This window comes from Enhydra lutris, unplaced genomic scaffold (genome assembly GCF_002288905.1).
Source record: "Enhydra lutris kenyoni isolate GAN:26980312 unplaced genomic scaffold, ASM228890v2 scaffoldscaffold98, whole genome shotgun sequence".
Lineage (NCBI taxonomy): Eukaryota > Metazoa > Chordata > Mammalia > Carnivora > Mustelidae > Enhydra > Enhydra lutris.
Window position 1 is genome coordinate 1,194,256 of NW_019154182.1, and position 21,967 is coordinate 1,216,222.

Consider the following 21,967-nt stretch of genomic DNA (forward strand, 5'->3'; position numbering starts at 1 on the left):
TTTTCTATCTATACTTGCATCCAACATGATCTGGCTAGTCCCGTAATTTCAAATAGCATCTGTATGCTAGTGCATCCAAATTTACATCTTTGTGATCTTCTTCTGTAGCCAACTCCAGTCCCCCAGGACCTCACTGTCACCTGCCCCCTCCCTTCACGGTCCCAGCCCCCACCACTCTGGGGAGCAAGGGAGCCCATAGCCAGTAGGGGCCAGTGAGGGTCCTGAGGGAGGGGTGGTCGCACAGGCTGCCCCCAGCTCCCTCACTTGACATGGATTTCAGCATACTCATACTTAACTGTCCAAAACAGTATTCTTGATTTCCACTCCAACCAAACCCATTTCCCCAATCTAGATGATGGTATCACCATTCATGAGTTTGCTCAGGCCTTGGAGTCATCCTTCACTTGTCTTTTTCTCACCCTTTGCAATCATTTAGCAAACCCTGTTGACTTTTAACTTCAGATTCTATCTGAAATCTGGGTGCTTCTCCCCACCTTTACTGCTTTCATCTGAGTCTGACCCAGCACTGTCCTATATTGTGTCAGTTTTCCTTCTTGCGTCTTTACCATCTCCGTGGAGTCCAGGAGGCCTTTTAAACATGTACATGTTTGTCATTACAAATAATCTAAAACACAAATGTTACCGTGGCACTCCCTGGCTGTAAAAGTTTTAGTCTCCCCATATCCCTGAGGGTGGAGTTTTTTGTCTTTCTTGCTGGGCAATAAACTGTGGGCAGAATATTATTAATCTGACACTTCTTGAATCACAATGCATAGATTTGGTGAAATATGGCGTACAAATTATCTATTTGATGTAGTAACGGGATTAATCCTGAGGAAATGGGGGGTGGGAGGACAGTAGATCCCACCGTAACTTTTACACTACTATGACTGAATAAATTGTTATATGTATACATGATTACAGCCTGGAAGTGGTTAAGAAAAATGTAAACAGTTGCCACAATCACGGCGCTATAAGTGATTGTCTCTTAAATATTTAGTTCAATCATGTTATTAAAAAACAAAACAAAACCCAACCTTTTTCTTTCTTTCTTTATTTCTCTTCTTTTTCTTTTTTTCTTTTTCTTTTTTTTTTTTTTCAAAGTAACGGGCCTGCTCTCCAGTCTGCAGTCACATCCCTCCACACGTCTCCTCCTCCAACCAGTACAAATTAGCACTGAGTCCTCCAGGCCACCGTCCACAGGTTGGGCCTGCCCGACGCCCGCTAGAGACGCAACGAGCCACTCCTTCGAGTCTCTGCTCTCCCTCCGCCCCACTTCCTCCCTCTAGGCCCCGCCCCACGCCGGTGCGCATGCGCACAGACGAACACGTGGCTGCCGCGGAGCCAGGGCAGCAATGGCGGCGGGTGGCCGTGGTGTTGCCGACCCCCTGTCCCCGGCAGGGGTTCCGTGCGCCTTCTCCCCGCTGAACCAGGCCTACTTCGCTTTGGCGTCTGCCGACGGTCAGTTGCGAGTGTGGGAGACCGCTAACAATAGGCTGCACCAAGAGTACGTGCCTTCCGCGCACCTCAGCGGTACCTGCACCTGCCTGGCCTGGGCGCCAGCGCGACTGCAGGCCAAGGTAAAGCAGGAGGGACGGCGGGGGGCGGGCGTGCGCCCGGACTGGGACTCAGCGCATCCCCGGTCAGACGGCGCGTGGCCCGGCATCTCGCGCGGCCCTCCGAGGCCCCGGGTGAGGAGGCACGGAGTGCGGCGGCGGCGGCGCGGACTCGGTCCACTTCTCCAGTCCCGCGTGCGGCCTGCCCGCAGAGTAGCGAAAGAGGGCGCGGCCCTATTGGACGGGCCGTAGGCTGGAGCCCTCCTGACTGGCTCCATGCGGTCTGCGCCCCGCGCCCCGCTGTCGCCGGGGCCGCCATGTTCGCGTAGGCCCCCAGCTTCCCTAGGGCGGCTTCTTTCTGCGAAGCCTGGCGCAGCAACATGTGCTTTTCAGCGTCCTGGATTTTGACAGAGCCCCTTCTTGGGGCTGGAGTACTCTATTCCGATTTCTCTAGCTCATCGGCTTTGCCTTAGGAGATTGGAATGAATAAGTCTGTTTCCTTGTTTCCGGATAACCCCCCCCCCCACCCCCGAACCCTTGGGTGCAGGCTCACCACGTGTTCTCTTCCACGTCCAGTGTGTGGTATTCTCACTCTTGAAACTCTTGACTTTCTCAGGCTCGTTTCCATTCTCAGTCATTTGAAACTTTATGCTTTTTTTTTTTTTTTAAACCTCTCCCTTTTATACACCCCCTTTTAGCCAAGTCTGAAGTCTGCATTAGGATGTGGAGGTAAAGTGAGGTAGCCGGTTTAATGTAATGAATGTGAATTCAGGTGAAGTTTCTCTGAGACAGGACATTGCCGTGTTAGGGAAGGCTTTTCTGTTAGGGCCCCATCTCAGGTAAGATGTCATTCACTGTGGAGTCACTCGACCACGTCTGCTCTAACGCAGTTGCACGTGGGTACTACAGGTATAGGGTAGGCAATCGAATCAGTCTAATGTGATTTGGAAGAACAGGTATCCTGAGTGTTTAGCTGACACTATGTGTAAAACTTCAAAAGCTATTCAAGACAGATTTTTAACTCCCATCCGACTAGTGTGCGGTAAATGTGTGCTAAATTTTTAGGTTGAAAGTAGGGGTACATCTAACTATGCTTTGGGTGTGTATGTTTAGGTATTTTTCGGATCTTAAGATAGAGTTTCTTAGTTTCTAGATGAAGTGACTTTAGTTAATAAAAGAAACTTTTATCAGGGCTCTTAAGTCAAGGCGAACTTGGACTTCGGGGGAAAAAACAAAACCATAGCCATTGTTAAAGTTACAGCAGTCTGCGTATTTTTCTTTTTTAAAATTTTCTGTGTTTCTATTTAACAGTCCTGTAAAGAGATGTTAAGACTGATGCTGGGGGAATACGTGGAGCAAAGATTAGATGCATCGATCCAAGCTCTGCTGTTTCCATTTGAATCTAGGTTTGGCTTCATAGTGGTGATTGTACTTCTAGTTTCTCGTTTGTAGAACAGGGAGGGGGGATGGTACCCACCTCAGAGTGGTTGTGAAGGTGAACGTTGTTAGTAACGTAGGAACATTTATTAGTGTATGTAAGTGCTGCAAGTGTTGTTATTAGTATCTCAGATTTGTATGGTTAGTCCTTGCAGGTAGATAAAGGCTAACTTCTTGCCTTGTTTGTGAAGAAGAAACTGAGACTCTGGAAAATTAGTCAGCATGCATAAAAACCAGAAATAGAACCAGGACTAGAACTCAAGTATTTAGAGCTTTGTGTTCCGTTATCTACAACAAATAATAATTAATATTGGGATAGTAAAAATTTGTTGCCCCCTCCCCCTTTGCTTTTCTGTTGACTTAAGTCACATGATATGCCTCAGGAATAAAACTTTGACCTAATCTTAAATTTCCTGTTGAAAGTCAGAGTTTTGGATTTTGTATACCACTCTGAAATAGTAGAAAAATATCTGGATTTGGTTTCATATCCAGGACTCAAACTTGCTTTTGTCACAATGAGCAAGTTACTAATTTAGAGGGCCTCATTGAAAAATGAGAATTTGGCTACTTAAAAAAAGTTTGTATAGGTTTCAGTATTCTTTTAGCTGCATGTTTTCATTTTAGCCACACAGCTCTATGAAATGTCCTGAAATAAAATATTTAAAAACTGAGAGTCAGAGCTAAGGAAGTTCCAGGTGACTTCACCAAATCTTTAGTAACCAGTAAAGAGACTGGGACCATTAGAATCAAGGTCCTCTGACTCCTGGTCCACTGTTCTTACACTGTAACCCTAGATCTTGAGTCACAGAATTGAGAGCTGTGAGGAATGTAGAGAGGACATTTGATCCTTATCATATTGGGGATATATCCTTCTAGAGCATCAATTTTACTTGAAGATTAGAGGGAGAAGTGGTTCTCTTTTTTTTTTTTTGACAGAGAGCACTAGTAGGCAGAGAGGCAGGCGGGGGAGGGGGGCGGGAAGCAGGCTCCCGGCCAAAGCAGAGAGCCTGATGTGGGACTCGAACCCAGGACCCTGGGATCACGACCTGAGCCGAAGGCAGTGGATTAACCCACTGAGCCACTCAGGCGCCCCAGAGAAGTGGTTCTCTTAAATGTGCACATTTATTACAGGATAAAATTATAAAGTCATGTGATTTTTTTTTTTAAAAGCTAGAAAATGAAGAGCGATGTGTGTAGCAGCTGCTTCAGTCTCTGGTCCCAGGTCCCTGGGTTGGGATCCTTGCCACTGAAGTTTTAAGATGCCCTCATTTTATTAAATTTATTTATTTTAAATCTTTGAGGATTAGAGTATGAGTCTTGGTAAGGATGTTATTCCTGTGTTCCCTGTGTTCCCAACAATTTAAGATTTTTGTTACTCAAACATGAAGTAGAGATTATGCTACCCACCTTTCATGGTCCTTTGAGAATTAAGTGAGGCAGTATATATGACTGGTGTGGTAAGTGCGTAGTAAATGTTAGGTGTTATTATTGAATGATACCGTGAGCATTCTCTTTGGGCTCTTTTTATAATTTACTGCTACATTCCTCAGTGTAAATCATTTTGTAAGAGTATTCTGTATCTGCTTCAGTAATTGGCAATTTGCCACCCAAGGACAAAGTTTGGTGAACATTACTTCTGTGAGTGGAATAAAATGAATTAGTGCTGGGTTACTTGGGTAATAAGAGTTAAAGTAGAGGTTCCTGGATGTTTAGAAAAATCATATTGTTTTCTTGGCCAAGAATGATCATAATACCTCACATTTATGCCACAGTAGTTTTTGGAGGGTTTTTGTACATATTAAATAGCTGAATATTTCATTTGGTTGATGGAGCCTGGGGGGGAAGAGGACCTCAAATGATAAGAAAAGTGCAAGAAGACACATGGGTGGACTATAGATGGATGCTATTTTTAAAGCTTCTCAGGTGTGTGTGTGTAAACTGAAGCTGAGCTGTTAAATGATATGCCAAAGCCACAAAATAAGTGCCTGAGCCCCACCTAGTAACTGACCCTATTTCGTTGCCCCCTAAAATCTCTCAAAACTTTTCTACTTTCCTTCCCTAGCTGGTGTATAGCCCTGAAGAAACAGACTTTGTCTCCTCTCAGCTACCATGCTGCTTTGCTGTCACTGCAATTAAAATGATCTCACACAGCTTAGTTCTTGTTAAACGAAGCACATGGCATTTCAGACACAAGACAAGGCAAGCCAGTAGCATTAAGAATGTTTCTTGGAAGAATCTCAGTTGAGTATCCCCATTCCTGTCCCTTGGAGATACGGTGCAGTCTCTTTGTATTCCTGAATGTACGCTGCTGTATCTTAGGGTCTCTCCAGTATGTAGACTTCAAAACAAGGAAAAGTGTGCAGATTAGATCCTGTTGGCAGGAATAGAAGGTCCTGGTTATTAGAATTTGTTTTTGATAATAAATATTATGTAATTACATGTAAAATGCACACATTTTGTTCATTGTTACCCATGACTTAAACATTTGCCAGAGAAGTGACAGGAAGGTGGGCCAAGAAAAGGCATAGGAGACTAACTTGCAGAATGAAACTTGAAACTTTTTCAGTGTCTAGAAATTTTCTAGAAATTTTCAGTGTCTAGAGGTCAGGATTTTTCAAAATTAGGTTTTGATCATTATGAAACAGATTTAGTGGGTTGTGATAGAGTTAAAAAAAATGAGTGTAAAAAAAGTGAGTATATTTTGCATGGAAAGGATAAGTTTTTTGTGGAGCTGGTTTCAGTTATATGTATATATATATTTATGAGTGTATGTACTGGCTCTCAATGTAAACTTTTCTTCCTTGGGATCTCAGTCTAAAAAGTCATTGCTTACTTGATCAGATTCAGACTTTTCAGCACTTTCCCTTTTTCCTCTTTGTTTTCACCACATCTGCCCTATGTCTTGCTTTTGTAAATCATGCACTTAACCCCTTGAGACTCACTCAGCCTTCTGATTGCCTTCTGGATCAAATGCTGATAAACTTTTTTCAGACTGGTGCTACTTTTTTTTTTTTTTCTTTTAAGATTTTATTTATTTATTTGAGAGAGATACAGCGAGAGAGGGAGTGCAGTGGGAGAGGGAGAAGCAATATTCCCACCAAGCAGGGAGTCGGGCCCGATGCGGGGCTTCATCCCAGGACCCTGGGATCATGACCTGAACCAAAGGCAGCTGGTTAACGACTGACCCACCCAGGTGCCCCATGGTGCTGCTCTTTATTGCTTAGCCTAGTCCGACTTTCACACTGAAAAAAACTCTTGAAAGAAATCACATTTTTGGGGTCTTCACTCCTGGTACCTCTAGGAACTCCAGTTTTTTAGTCACAGATACGAACTAAAGTTTTAGCCTACCCTTTTCATTATTTGGTGAATTTACATGATATGTATAATGAGTGTGCACATAACCTTGTGCTAGGTACTTCGGAGGAAGTAAAACAGTGTGATTGAGACACATCAAAGAAGAAGTGGACAATTCAGATATACCGTGTCTGTAATGCAGAGCACAGTATGATGTGTGCCTTAAGAGAAAGCGGGGGAGGGGGGAGCTGGGTGGCTCGGTTGAGCATCTGCCTTCAGCTCAGGTCATGATCCTAGGGGCCTGGGATAGAGCCCTGCATTGATCTCCCTGCTAAGTGGGGGTCTGCTTCCTTCTGCCAATCCCATACCGCATCGTGCACTCTCTAAAATAAAGTCTTTACATAAAAATATAGAAGAGGTTTTTGTAGAGAGATGAGAGTTGGGGTAACCTTGAAGCATGGATAGATTTTTAACCAAAAGGAAGTTGAGGGATAAGCAGTTCCCAAGTTGAGGGAAAAGCAGAAGCAAAATGGGAAGATGTTAGTGATTAGGGAATGTAATATAAAGATGGAAATTGGAAATAAAGTTGGGAAAGGTGGTCTGGAGGCAAATTGCAGATGCCAGTACAATGATTTATTCTTCCCTGGGGAGTCATTGAAGTTTGTGATCACAGGAGCAACAGATTCTGAAAGAAAATGCTGACAAAGGTCTGTCATAATCTGTAAATATCAGCACTAAATTCTTGGTTTCAGAAATACTTGGTAAGGGGTAATATTTAAAACAGATTTGACTAAAATGCACATTGCTTATATAAACTTATCTGGGTGACCTGTTCAGACATGCTCATCCTGCTCACTGGGGAGTGATTTTTAAAAAGATGGTCCAGCTCTGCAAAAATATGCTTGAGTCAGTAGTTACTTGAGTTGCATTAATTGTGTTATTATTTAGGCTTGGACCACTGATCCTCAAAATTGGGCATAAGTTCTGTGGATGCTCCTCCACTTGCCTCTGCTTGCTTCTCCCAAAATACACAGATCTTGTTGATAGGGAAATTAGGGTTTGAATATGTTAATGATTAATATATGAAGTTTTTTAGTGCTTTTTATTTTTTAATTTTTCAAAATTTTGTTAAGAAATCTCCATAGCCAGTGTGGGGCTTGAACTGATAACCCAAGATCAAGAGTTGGTGCTTTTCCCACTGAGCCAGTCAAGTGCCCCTTTTTGTGCTCCTTTTTTTTTTTTTTTAAAGATTTCATTTATTTATTTGTCAGAGAGAGAGAGAGCACATAAGCAGGGGGAGCAACAGGCAAAGGGAGAAGCGTGCTCCCTTCTGAGCAGGGAGCCCGATGAGAGACTCGATCCCAGGACCGGGGTCATGACCTGAGCCAAAGACAGATGCATTTGTATCTGCAGAAAAGCATACACATATTTCACACGTTAGAAACGTCAGTGTGAAATGATTTTAACTTGATTTGGTAAAACCAGGAGTTGGAGAAATAATTTCTAGAATCTTTCAGAGAAGAGTTTTCTGCTGAAATGTAGTAAGAGGTTGGTATACATTCCCCTACTGCCCTTGCCTGAGATGGGCGTTTGTGTTCATAACCTTGTGCTGAAACCATATCTGCCTTGCGGGATCATTCAGAGGTGGCATTAGAAATTCATTGAACTGAAGGTGGGACCTAGGACATTGCTTGTGCTAAGGTTTCACTGGTTCAGGGAAATTAAGGGTTACTGATAAGACCATCGGATTTTTTTATACTTTTTTTTTAAGATTTTATTTATTTATTTGACACAGATAGAGATCACAAGTAGGCAGAGAGGCAGGCAGAGAGAGGAAGGGAAGCAGGCTCCCTGCTGAGCAGAGAGCCCGATGTGGGGCTCGAACCCAGGACCCTGAAATCATGACCTGAGCTGAAGGCAGACACTTAACTGACTGAGCCATCCAGGTGCCTCTCGTACTTTGGCTTTTAATCATAACTTCTCTTTGGGGTTTATTAATGTAGATATATTTCTTAAGACTTACAAAATGTGTAATTTTCTTTGTATGAAAGTTACTTTTTTTGTTAAATATTTTCACTTTTTGTTGACCTTAATGTGTCAAGTGAATAAAATTCTTCAAATGTAACATCTCCATAAGATTAATAAATGAAAACAAAATGGAAAATGCTTTCTAAATCTACTTGTTGATATTCTTTTTTTTTATTTTTAATAATATTTTATTTATTTATTTATTTGACAGAGATCACAAGCAGGCAGAGAGGCAGGCAGAGAGAGAGGAGGCTCCCCACTGAGCAGAGAGCCCGATGTGGGGCTCAATCCCAGGACCCTGGGATCATGACCTGAGCCGAAAGCAGAGGCTTTAACCCACTGAGCCCCCCAGGCACCCCGATATTCTTTTTTTAAAATATATATATATATATTTTTTAAAGATTTTATTTATTTGTCAGAGAGCACACATAAGCGGGGGAGCAGCAGGCAGTGGGAGAAGCAGGCTCTCCACTGAGCAGGGAGCCAGTGCAGGACACTCCGGCTCAGGATGCTGAGCCAAAGGCAGACGCTTAACAGACTGAGCCACCCAGGCATCTCTACTCCTTGATACTCTTTATACACTTGTAACATCATAAATTCACTGGTGTGTTTTGGATTAGGCAAAGTTTTAGATATCCTGGGCTTCTGCTTTGTGCTGTAGAGCAAAGATCTTGCACAAATGAGAAAATGTTCTTTTTCCTGTGGTAATGGTCAATTTTATGTTAAAAGAATGGATATCTCAGAGCTTTATGCTAAAGCAAGGCTGGCAAGCTTTAATTTAAAAAACATCATGTGGTAAAGAAATTCTTAAATTCTATGTTTTCAGTATTGTAAACTTTGATGTAATACCCTGAAGTCGTGATCATTGATTGTCTTTGGACTGTAAGCTTCAGTACTGTTTTTGAAGCAAATCAAAGCAGTCTTGTGGCATTCGACACTAGGTTGGAACTTGTGCCTCTTAAGTGATTAGGATCACTTAAGACCACATGGAACTTTCGGACTAACCCGTAATTCTCACACACTAGGGCAACTTCTACTGTGCTCCAGTAGTTCCAACTGTTTTTTGACTGAGACTGAAATAAAAGTGTGTTTATAAAAACAAGTTTTGAGTCCCCTTTCCTGAGAACGAAGCTAGAACACAGGAGAGATGAGGAGGAAAAAGGGGAAATGTTGGTTGCTTAGCTATGGATCTGTAGTCTCTGCTTGGGAATGGAGACTTCACTTGGCCCTGTCACAAGTGGCTCATTTTTGAGAGGTAGAAGCAGCAGTGAGGCTGCTTGGACCTTTTAAGAGAATACCAGGAGCATGTCCTCTTTTTCCCGTTCCTTCCAGAGAGGTAGGGGACAGGGAGAGAGAATTATAAGCTCTTCTTTTCCATTGGGGTGATTCTTTCCCCCCCAAATAGTGAAAAACAAAGCATTTGAGAGTGAGTTATCTGTCCCCGCCCCCCCCCCATCTTTAAGTTAAATGTCTTTTGGTAGCAGTCACATTTTATTTGTGGGTTAGTGGGCATTTGTATTTATGCATTAATGATGTCTTGTGTTTGAAATACAAAATGAACCTTTTTTTTTTCCCCCCCAGGAAAGTCCCCAGAGGAAAAAAAGGAAATCAGAAGCTATAGGAACAAGTAACCAGATTGACTTGTTGGCTATTGGTACAGCAGTTGGTAGTATTTTATTATACAGTACAGTAAAAGGAGAATTACACAGTAAATTGATAGTAAGTATAGATAAAGTGTGTGTGTGTGTGTGTGTGTGTGTGTGTGTATTGTATATAAAAGAAATGGGGAAACTGATCATTAGAGATTTAAAAACAAAATAGAATAGTGTTGTAGGATCTTTATTACAGGGGCATTTTTCTGCCCCCACATTTAAAATTGTGAACAGTAATATTTGTTAATATAATAGGTAACATAATCCTTGTTACAGGTGAGAATATGAAGAACTGTTGGCTAGATTTAAAATAAAGGGTAGAAAGCGTTCTAAGTACCACAAACTGACTGCAGGAAAGAGCTCACCACCTCTAGGGAACAAATGAGGGAACAAATGAGGGAGGTGGGATTACTGCTGAAATGCAAACCTTTGAGGAGCAGATGTTCTCTTTGCTTGCGGTCCCTTGTGGAAGAGTGGCCCCATGGGCTTGGGGGCCAGACCTCTGAGGACAGAGCTCTTAACTGACTGCTGGTGTCCTGGAAGGAAGGGGAGACTCGTTCCTCAGGTGTTGGAACAGTTGCATATTGAGTTCAGCTTCTACCAAAAGGATTGCTCTGCTGGGATGAAGAAATGCTGGGCTGATGCACACTCGGAGACAGGATGGAACAAGTCCCTCGTTCCTCTTCCAGGCTTGTCTGTCTCTAGCACCCCTTATTGGCGGTGCCTACTGGCCATCTAGCTGGCAAAGCAGGAGTGTGATCTGTGGAGTCTAGCCCCAGCATCACAGAGCAGAGTGAGAGCTTGGCACTCCAGGGCAGTGACTTAACTTAGCATAATTTGTTTCGGACATTGTCTGTTACATTACTTGTTTGGCGTTCACTGAACTTCTGTCTTTGTATAGGAATGCTTCTGTATATATGAATCAATGTTTTCTGTTTTAAGTAACATTTTCCATAGATAGTTTGAAAGTACATTAATGTTGAAAAGGGGAAAAATTATTCTGATATCACCAAGAGATGTTTAATAGAGTGTGTATTTCATTGTGCATATGTTTAATTGAATTCTCATCTATTTTGTATCCTGATGTTTTCCATTAAATTACAACATGAGCAGTTTTCGTATTTGTCAAGAACTAGTTACAAACATTTTCAATGACTGCCTAAAGTCCACTAAATTGGATAGTCCCTTGGTGATTTAGCTATTACTGACCATTAAGGAGCCTTCCAGTTTTTTGTTGTTACACATTTTGTTTGCTGTTTACATGGATTTCCAAAATTACTGACCTGTAATTAATGAGTAACACTTTTTATGCATGGTATTCAAATAGTTTCTGAAAGTTTTCCTAATTTTATGTGTCACTAATGGAAAGAGTACCTGTATTCCAATAGCATTATTTCCGCCATTGGATATACCCATTAAAACAGCAATAACGTTAACAAAAGCCCAGTTGATTTGATATATGAAAAATTTTATCTGATTTTAAATCTGCATTTCAGAGTACGTTGCTTATTTTCATGTTAAATATTATAAAAATACAACTGTAAAGCGAATTAAAGCATTTAGAGGTATAGATAGTAAGGGAATTTCTCTTATTTCCTCCCTCCTCTCCAAGTCAAGTGTTGTCCTCATGCAGGCTTTTACCCCACTGTAGCTGGGAGCCCATCCTTTGATTTGATCAATCTTTTATGGTGAACAGGTGCCTACAATCCATGCAGTGTGATAGGTGCTTTACTGAACTACTGTGGATGTGGACATAATGCTAATGAAACCTAGAACTCCTTTTTAAAGTTTTTTGTTTGTTTGTTTTAATTTGACAGATGGCAAGAGAGGGAACAGAAGCAGGGGTCATGGTAGAGGGAGAAGCAGGCTTTCTGTGGAGCAGAGAGCCTGATATGGGGCTCGACCTTAGGATCCTTGGATCATGACCCGAGCCAAAGGCGGACACTTAGTTACTGAGCCACCCGGGCGCCCCTAGAACTCCTTTTTAGATTTTGGTACTTCATGGGATTATATATAAATCTTTAATAGGGAATGAGTGTATTAAAAAATAAGCAAGAAGATCAGAATAAGGGATGTTGGGATTATGATTGGTGAAGTAGAAGGGGATCAGGCTTTGGAATCGAGGTTCCATCCTGAGGTTGACTTCTAGTTATGTGGTCATGGGTAAGTAGCTGAACTTCTCATTTCTTGAATGGGTATTCTATAACCTACCTTGCATGCTTTTTTGGGATTTAGTTGTAATAGTATATTGTAAATCACAGACTTTGGCCACTGTCTTATCTTAGTGCTGGCATACCTGTCAAAAGCAAGTGGCATTTAGAATTAGCATCCTTTGGGGCACCTGGGTGGTTCAGTTGATAAGAGGCTGCCTTTGGTTCAAGTCATCTGGGATAGAGCTCCACACTGGGCTCCCTGCTCAGTGGGAGGCTTGCTTCTCTCCCAGTCCCCCACCTGTGTTCCCTCCCTCACTGTCTCTCTCTCTCTCTCTCTGTCAAATAAATAAAATCATTAAAAAACAAACAAAACTAGCATCCTTTGTCTTGTGATGTGGAAGTGTATTTTTTCGGCAGAGAAGAGAAAGTTAACATTTGATGAGTTTATAGATGATTTATTTCAGTTTTGATATTAAAAATGGATAGATGTAGGTTAGGGTGGTTTTATTTAGGTTAAAGCCTGACTTTTTTGTTAACTGTTAGTAATGATTCTGGGATGTGTAATTATGTTATATCAGGCTGTTTTAACTGTTAGTAATGATTCTGGGATGTGTTAATTATGTTATATCAGGCTGTTTTTTTTTCTTTTAATCTTTTTTTTTTTTTTTTAAATCTGTAGAGTGGTGGACATGACAACAAGGTTAATTGCATACAGTGGCATCAAGACAATGGCTGTTTGTATAGTTGTTCAGATGATAAATATATTGTGGAATGGAATACACAGACATGCAAAGTAAAGTGGTGAGTAATATTGAGGGTTCCATGGTACTGGAGGGGTAATTTGGTTATTGTTGGAAACGCATTAGAGTTGGACCAATCGACTGTTCTTGGCGGTAGGTCAAGTTTGATACTGGACATGGAGAGGAATGTAGATACTAAAGAGGTTATAGACTTTTCAAGGAATTGTTAATCAAACCAGGCATGCAAGATTTTAATACATGAATGTTAAGTAATGATACAAGAGTAAAATAATTGCACAAGAGATACCGTAAGATAGCATGCGAGTACTGGTCGAATGAGTTGGATAGCATTGGCAAGGCCTGGTGGAAGGAAAGAGATTTCAGTTGGGCCTTCTAGGAGAGGTAAGATTTGGATAAAGAGGGTGGGAGAATCCTTTTGAGTGGGGGGAAGGGTGGTGGGGAGATGACAAGACTAAAGGCTAGGAGAAAGGGAAGTAAAATATTTAGAGGATTTACATACTAGGGAATAATGGCTGGTAGAGGATATGGGCCAAAGTATTTTAAGAGTCTGGCCTTAATTGTCATAGATAAAAATCTCAGACTACTCTTCTGGTTCAAGCACTTAATCCTGTGATAAGCTTTATAGTAGTTGTTCAGTGAATGTTGAATTGGTTCAACTTAGGCAGATGAGGATGGATAGGAAGGATAGGATAATGATACTAGGAAGGATAATGATACTCACGGTCTTAAAGCTAATAAGTGGCAGGGAAGAAGTTCTTTCATACTATCTTGAATTCTGGTACAGTGTTTTTCTACTGCATTAAAACTATTTTCTTGGAGTTTTAGATTCTATGTCATAAGCAGGAGAGCACCACTGAAGGTAATGTCCTGGGAATAAAGTCACCAAGATAATGCTTTAGGAAAAGGTGCTCTGCCAGTATTGTGTACAGTAAATGGAAAGGAGCTGATTCAAAGGCAGAGAAGTCATTAAACAAAACAAAACAAGGCACAGAGGCCAGGTTCCAGGTTGTTGTAGTAGTTCAAGTGTGGGATGATAAGAGTAGGAAGTGAGAATGAAGATACCAACTAAGAACATTTGGGTAGCATGGAAGGGGGTATTAAGTAACAGAAATAAGTTAAATGTAGCTCTTCATTTTCAGCTTTGTGAACTTCCTAGGTGAATAGAGTTACAGTTCAGAACAAAATGGTTTTGAGTTTTCAGAGAAGTTGAATTTGAAATAATACATGAAAGGCAAGACCCAGCAGATGGGGTGGTGATAGAGGCTTAGAATTTGAAGGGGGTTTGGGGCAGGAAGTGTGGATGAGCAGGTCATCTGCCTAGAGTTTCAGTAAGTGTGATTCTCCGTTTACCTGTGGCAGTAGTTTCCCACTGATGACTGTCAGAGACACCTGTGCAGATTGTCCCCCACTGGGTCTGGGGTGGGGCCCTTAGAACTGTATTTTTAAAATGCTGTCTGGATGAGAGTTCATAATGTCAGGTCCTTCACATAGGGGCTACCAGTGTTCAAGGCTCTGTTCACTTTGTACACAGTGTTGGATTTAATTGTCCTGCTGTGTGGTGGGCTCTACAGTTGAGAAATAGGTTGGATCCGAGCCTGAGCTCTCATCCACAGTACAGTTCCATATGGTATTGTGTTCCCAGCTTCATTCTTGTTACTCTTGTGCTGCTGTTAATGGAGTCTGTGTTCCATCTTAGGTACTATGTGTTGACTTCCTGCTGTGGAAGATGAGGATTTAACTCTCGGCCTCTAGCCTCTCCCCTCTCTGTTCTCCAAGTATTGGTACATTACAGTTTTTGATGATGGGCTAGTCATTGTTTGCATTAAATATTATTATAGATGAGCCTTGTACTCTACCAGGTTTATATTATTTCTGGGCATAAAACTCTTATTTTCTTGGGGGTGTATAATTACCTTTTGTTCATTGCTTAGTTTCCTATATACTTATCATTAGCTCCACTCTCACAGTAACATGTTATTTTGGGGCACATCCATTAATCAGTTACATTTGTTTTTTGACAGCTTCCCTCCAGTTTCATCTGTTTCTTGGAGGACTTCTCTGCTTTCCTCCAGGATCTGCTGAACAGCAATGATCCTGGGACATTCTTTCATTATCATCCTGAAAATTCTCTTGTCAGATGGAGCCTCTATTACTTGGATCCCATTTTTCTCTTTGTTAGGTTACTCTCCTCTTTTTTGTAAGACACACCAATCGGTAGTTTCCTAAGAAAAGTATGCAGATGGTAAATTTCGTGAGATTTTGCTTGTCTACCAGCACCGTTATTGTATCCTCATGGTTGATTTATAGTTTGAAGATAATTATAGGTTGGAAATAATTCTCCCTCAGGATTTTGAAGCATTGGTTTATTGGTTTATTTTTATTTTTTTATTTGATTTTGGTTCATTGGTTTTTAGCTGTCAGTACTAGTTGTCCTTAATGTTTAGTCAGTGAGTTACATTGGCGCTCAAGGGACCATTTAGCCCGGGAGTTTGTGTTCTTTTTATTTTAGTATGTGTTTGACCATTTCACCCCTCTGTTGTCTTTGATCTTTCTCTAAGTGCAACCTGTTGTTACTTAGATGTTTTATCCTGAGCTAATCCCTTAAGTTTATTCCCTCCTATTTTCCCTTTTGTCCTTTTCTTTTGTTACTGGGAAGATGGCCTCAGTTTCATCTTCCAAATCTAGGGAATTTTTAAATTTCTCTAACCATATTTTTAACTTCTGGGAGCTTTGTTTTTGTTCTCCGTTTTCTTTTTATTGCACCATGTTTCTTTCATGGATATAATATTTTCTAACTCTCTGAAGATAATTATAGGATTTAAAGTATTTTTCTTTTATTCCTTATATCATCTCCCTCTTGTTTTTTGTTTTTGTTTTTGTGTTTTGATTTTTATTTGATTTTAGCCTCTGTCTTTTGTTTAAGGCATTCTTCAAATGACTGAGGATGGCTGCCTGTCACTATTTGAAAATGAAACATTAAAAAGCTGATTGGGAAAAAAAAAAAAGCTGATTGGAAGGCTCGTGTGGGTGGGTGGCTCAGTTGCTGAGCTTCATTTGTAGAGTGATGGGGAAGCTTTCAAATGTCAGTATGTGTGGGTTTTTACTTTGGCACCAGTCATATTTCCTAGAGAGGAATCTTTTAATCTAGAGCTTCTCATGCTCTGGTGTGCATGTGAATTACTTGTGCAGATAGAGCTGATTCAGTAGGTCCAGTTGGGATTTGGGAATTGGAAGTCTAGTAAGTCTCCAGGTGATGCCAGTGTAGGAGGCTACACTGTAAATTGCGCAGTTCTTAATGGGGGATAGGAGGGAGCTGTGGCAGTGGTGTTAGTTCTGTCCCGGCCTTTTAGTGCTGACTGGGGAGATGGATTCAGGGAAGCTTGTCAGGTGGTGATCCTGTCTTTTTTTCTTTTTAATACATATGTTAAGTGAATAGGTGTGGAATAGGGAATATAAAATGTAGAAGCTCTGGGAATTGATGAGAAATTGTCAAAGTGTTAGGAGCTGGAAAGGGTAAGGGAAAAGGTCTACGCTATTGCTGCATCTCCTTGATTACTAGTGAGGTTGAGTGTTTTCATGTTTATTGACAATTTGAATTTCTTGTATGAATTACCTGTTTATATCTTTTGTGTTTTTTTATTTTGAGTTTTTTTTAACTTGAGCTAGTTCTTGAATATAGAGTTTATGTGTTCTGAATATTAATCCTTTTCTTAAAGTATGTATTTTTGATATTTTCTAGCCTTTTGCTAGAAAGTTTTTTGTTTTTATTTACTGACTTTTAAAGATTTTATTTATTTGAGATAGAGAGCTCAAGGGGGTAGAGCAGGAGCGGGAGAGGGAGAGAGAGAAGCATATTTCCTGCTGATCAGGGAGCCTGATGCGGGGCTTGATACCAGGACCCTGAGATCATGAACTGAGCCAAAGGCAGACACTAAACCAACTGAGCCACGCAGGTGCCCTTAGCCTTTTGCTTTTAAATTTATGACTTACTTTGTGGTACAGAAGTTTTATTTATTTAAATCAGGTTATTTTTGCCATTATGATTTGTGGTTTGTAACTGCTTTGGAAGTCCTTTCCAAGGGATGCAATGGACTTGTGGTCCTGGTACACAGCCTGATAGTTCCCGGGGTATTAAAATCTACCTCATATGTAGATATGTGGTAGATAGATGTATGTATACCTCACAGGGCACACAACTGCCCATTTTACATTCTTAAAACTCTTACTCTTCCATTTTCTGGAACCTCTTGAGAATCTCTGTTTTATTGGGCAGGCTTTACCTTAGTGCCCACAGTTAGTCACTTGACACAGGCTTTTAAGGAATGCAATGTGGCATAGAACCTTAAGTGATATTTTTAATGCCTGATTTGCTTTTTGCTATCCTTTTGCTCTCAGTAAAGTTTTCTCCCTATTCATTGAGACGTTTTTGTTTCTCTTCACAAAACAGCAAATGGAAAGGCGACAATAGCAGTGTCAGCTCCCTGTGTATCAGCCCAGATGGAAAGATGTTGCTTTCAGCTGGTCGAACAATCAAACTGTGGGTTTTGGAGACCAAAGAAATCTACAGAGTGAGTGAATCAAATTAGTTGTAAACCTAACAGTCATCTAGAGTAAGTATGGAGCAGGACAGTAAGTCTGAACTGTAGCATATTGTTTTAAGAATACAGATTTGTTTTCAGGCATATCAAGTAATAGAATCAGTAGATAAAAGTTAGTTTCCAAACCTGGTTTGTTGGTACTAAATAAGTTAGATGTATTCATTTCACGTGCATTTGAGTAGAACAAATAAGTAGAATTTGAATTAAAAATCTTTTATTCTGCTGTGTAATGATAATAGTTTTGGTTTCTAGCTTACCTCCAGCATGTAGTACATTTATAGTATTTGACTGCGGAGATGTAGTGTTATGTTTTGAGTGTGCTCAGGGGTGTACTTTTGGTGCTGTGATGATGCCCTAAAATTGTGGTTTCGACTCACTGAGAGTAAAATGAGGACCTACAATTCCTTGGCTGTGTCTGAGCACCCAGGCACCCCTTTAAATATGGATGGAATTAAGTGGATCTTTAATGCAAAAATGGAAGAAAGAAAGATTGTGGGTAGGACCATAAGAGAAAGACATTGTGATTTTTCAGTATTTTCAGATGGAATTTTTAAAAGTGAGAGAATGTAGCACAAATAGCCTCAGTTGCTCAGAATTAAATTTAGCTGTTACCTTTATCTGGAGTTCTGATTTCGGATATGGATCATACATATTGCTTATGGTCCACATGGACTCTTTAATTTTTTTACTGCAATGTGCTCTCTCCTAAATGAGATTTAACTTTCTCCAGCACTTCACAGGCCATGCAACGCCAGTTTCGACACTCATCTTCACTACTGTCAGACCTCCTAATGAGAGCCAGCCCTTTGATGGAATCACTGGTCTTTATTTCTTGTCTGGAGCAGTACACGACCGGTTACTCAATGTCTGGTATGTAGTCTTTTGGATCTGGGAGGTAGCATTGCCTTGAAAGAATGTGTCAACTTGTATGGTTAATACAAGTGATGAATGTGAGTCTTACTTTATTGTATTTAGTATTAGATTTACCTTGACAGGTAATGAAGAATTGAGCCTGCCTAAAAAACCGATCTTCATGAGAAAAATTTAAGATCATTATATGATAGAACCTCCTCTTTGCTTGTTTAGAGGTAGAACAGTCTGAATATTTTTGTGACTGGGCAAATTATAAATAACCTTTAAAAAATTTGGGATAATCTCTGATTTTGTTGAAGAAGATACGACTTCTGGGTTAGCAGTAATGTCTACTTACTGATGTTTTACTGAGGACATTTAATTCCTTGGCTTTGTATGAAAATCCCCAGTTGCCCCCCCCCCCCCTTTTTTTGCTTTTTGCAATGGTTGCTGTTCCTAATTTTCCTTGGAACTCCCTTTTTAAAAAAAATTTTTTTTTTTGAGATTTTAAGTAGTTGACAACCAGTGTGGGGCTTGAATTTACAACCCCAAAATCAAGAGTCATGTGCTCTATTGACTGAGTCAGCCAGGCACCCTTGGCACTACTTATTTATTTACTTACTTATTTGAATTCAATTAGCCAACTTATAGTACTTTGTTTTTGATAAGATTTATTAGTTGTGTAATAACACCCAGTGCTCATTACATCACATGCCCTCCTTAGTGCCCCTCACCCAGTTGCCCCATACCCCTCACACCTCCCTTTCCACAACCTTTTGTTTCCTGGAATTAAGTATCTCTCATGGTTTGTCTCCCTCTCTGATTTCTTCCCATTTAGTTTTCCCTCCCTTCCCCTGTCGTCCTCTGCTCTGTTCCTTATATTCCACATATGAGTGAAACCTGACACTACTTTTTTTTTTTTTTTTTAAGATTTTATTTATTTATTTGACAGAGATCACAAGTAGGCAGAGAGGCAGGCAGAGAAAGGAGAGAGGAGGAAGCAGGCTCCCTGCTAAGCAGAGAGCCCGATGCGGGGCTCGATCCCAGGACCCTGGGATCATGACCTGAGCCGAAGGCAGAGGCTTTAATCCACTGAGCCACCCAGGTGCCCCTGACACTACTTTTAAAAGTAAAAATTAACTTAGTATTAAACAGCTATCAGAAAGTTTTTAATTTTAAGAAAAATAAGAGTTTTCTTAGATTTTATAAGATCTGATGGTGAAGGTTGTTTTTTTTTTTTTTAAATAATGAAGATTTAAACAACATGCAGTTTCTCATCTTAGTAATCATTTGAGGATGTTCTTGACCATATAAAGTTATTATGAATTTGCACCAAATTATATTCAAATAGAAGTGGGCCTCATCAGATATATAATCCTGACATAGTTGGCTGGGGACAGGTTCATGAGGCCCAGTGTGGACCTCTGTTCACCTTCGAATTATCTGAGCCGTAGTTCCTAATTACGCCTCTGATAATCACATTGTGTTGGTTTTCTGTCCTGTGTTTGGATTTTGAGATGTGCCTATTGGGATAATTCCTTTTAGTTCTATGTATTAGTAAAGCCAGAAAGTTAAAATACACCACCAATGCCTCCTGATATTACTCAGGTGTTTCAGTCTTTTATTCTTTTAAATTTTATTTTTCATTTATTAGAGTGCGTATGTACATGCACACAAGTCAGGGGTGGACAGAGGGAGAGGGAGAAGCAAACTCCCTGCTGAGCAAGGGAGCCCATTATGGGGCTTAGTCCCCAGACCCTGGCAAGAATGTTTTAATATCTATTTTCTTAGTAACTTTGAAGTATATAATACAGTATTGTTAACTATAATCACCATGTTGTACATTAGATCTCCAGACCTTACTCATTTTATAATTGAAAGTTTGTACCATGAAAGGTTTGTACATGAAAGGCTGTACCAACAGCCTCTCTCCATTTTTCTTGTTCTACAGGACCTGGGGTCCACCATTCTCCTGTTTCTAGGGGTTATGAATAAATAGCACATATTCAAAGTATACAATCTGATGAAGTTTAACATATGTATATATTCATAAATTGTTATCACAATTGACAGTGACCAGGTGCATTGCTCCTAAGAGTTTCTTCATATCCGTTTACCACCCTCATCCCCACTCCGGTCACCAGGCTTACTGACATGTTTGGGACATTACAAATAAATGGACATTTGTGTAGAAATCTTTGTATAGACATAGGATTCACTTTTCTTGGGTAAATAAATACATAGGAGTGCAGTGCGGGGGGATCATATGATAGGTGTATATTTAACTTTTTAAGAAATTGCCAAATTTGGGCGCCCGGCTGTCTCTGTCAGAGCACATGACTCTTGATTTTAGGGTTGTGACTTCAAGCCCCACTCTGAGCATAGGGCCTATGAAAAAAGAAATTGTCAAGTTTTTTCAAAGTGATTATACCATTTTATATTCTAACCAGCTGTGTTTAAGAGTGTGAATTCATACTCTCACCAATACTTGATGTACTCATTTAATTTTAGCCATTTTAATAGGTATGTACCCTAGTGTGGTTTTAATTTGTATTTCCCTAATGACCACTGATGTTGAGAATCTTTATGTGCCTATTTGCTGTCTGGATATGTTTTTTGATGAAGTGTCTATTCAAATATTTTGGTCTGTTATTGGGTTTGTTTTCTTACTGAGTTTTGAGAATTGTGTGTATATTCTGAATATAAACCCATTAATCAGGTATGCACTTTGCAAATATTTTCTTCTAGTATATAGCGTATCTTTTTGAAGAGAAGAAGTTTTTTAATTTTGATGAAGTCCAGATCATGTTTAGAGATCTTTGCTTAATCCAAGGTCACAAAGGTTTTCTTTTGAAAGTTTTAGTTTTAAGTCTTAAATTTGATTTTGTGGTCTGTTTTATTTTCTGTAGATGGTGTAAGGATGCATGGCTCTTTTTTTTTTTTTAAGTTTTATATAAATTCCAGTGTGTATGTAGTTAACATGCAGTGTAATACTAATCTGGTGTATAATATTCTGACTCAACACTTCCATATGGCACCTGGTGCTCATCACAAGTGTACTCCATTTTTTTTTTTTTTTTTTTCCTGAGAGCAGTGTGTGGCAGGGGGTGGGTGCAGGGCAGAGAGAGAATCTTTTTTTTTTTTTTTTTAAAGATTTTATTTATTTATAGGCAGAGAAGCAGACAGAAAGAGAGAGAGAGAGAGAGGAGGAAGCAGGCTCCCTGCTGAGCAGAGAGCCCGATATGGAGCTCGATCCTAGGACTCTGGGATCATGACCTGAGCTGAAGGCAGAGGCTTTAACCTACTGAGCCACCCAGGCGCCCCGAGAGAGAATCTTAAGCAGGCTCCACCCATGTCATTGCAAATGGCAAGATTTCATTCTTTTTTATGGCTGAGTAATACTCCGTATTGAATGTAGTGTGTGTGTGTATGTATCACATCTTTGTCCATTGATCAGTCGATGGACATTTGGGCTGTTCGCATAATTTGGCTACTGTAGATACTTGTTATTATAACAACATCAGGGTGCATGTATCCCTTTGAATTCATTTTTGTATTCTTTGGGTAAATACCTTGTAGTGCGATTGCTGGGATCACTTTTTGAGGAACCTGCATGCTGTTTTCCAGTATGGCTGC

The 21,967-nt window shown here is 40.4% G+C and overlaps 1 protein-coding gene across 1 annotated transcript in view; it reads left to right on the forward strand.

The window, feature by feature from the left end:
• The first annotated feature begins 1,334 nt into the window (after window positions 1-1,334).
• The window catches only part of LOC111139286 (WD repeat domain 43), a 47,077-nt gene continuing 26,444 nt past the window's right edge, over window positions 1,335-21,967 (forward strand). Inside the window, exons 1-5 of the mRNA XM_022491522.1 lie at window positions 1,335-1,580; window positions 9,897-10,034; window positions 12,800-12,921; window positions 17,329-17,449; window positions 18,210-18,349. Coding sequence (XP_022347230.1) covers window positions 1,356-1,580; window positions 9,897-10,034; window positions 12,800-12,921; window positions 17,329-17,449; window positions 18,210-18,349 — 746 coding nt within the window. The 5' untranslated portion in view covers window positions 1,335-1,355. The remainder of the gene's footprint in view (window positions 1,581-9,896; window positions 10,035-12,799; window positions 12,922-17,328; window positions 17,450-18,209; window positions 18,350-21,967) is intronic.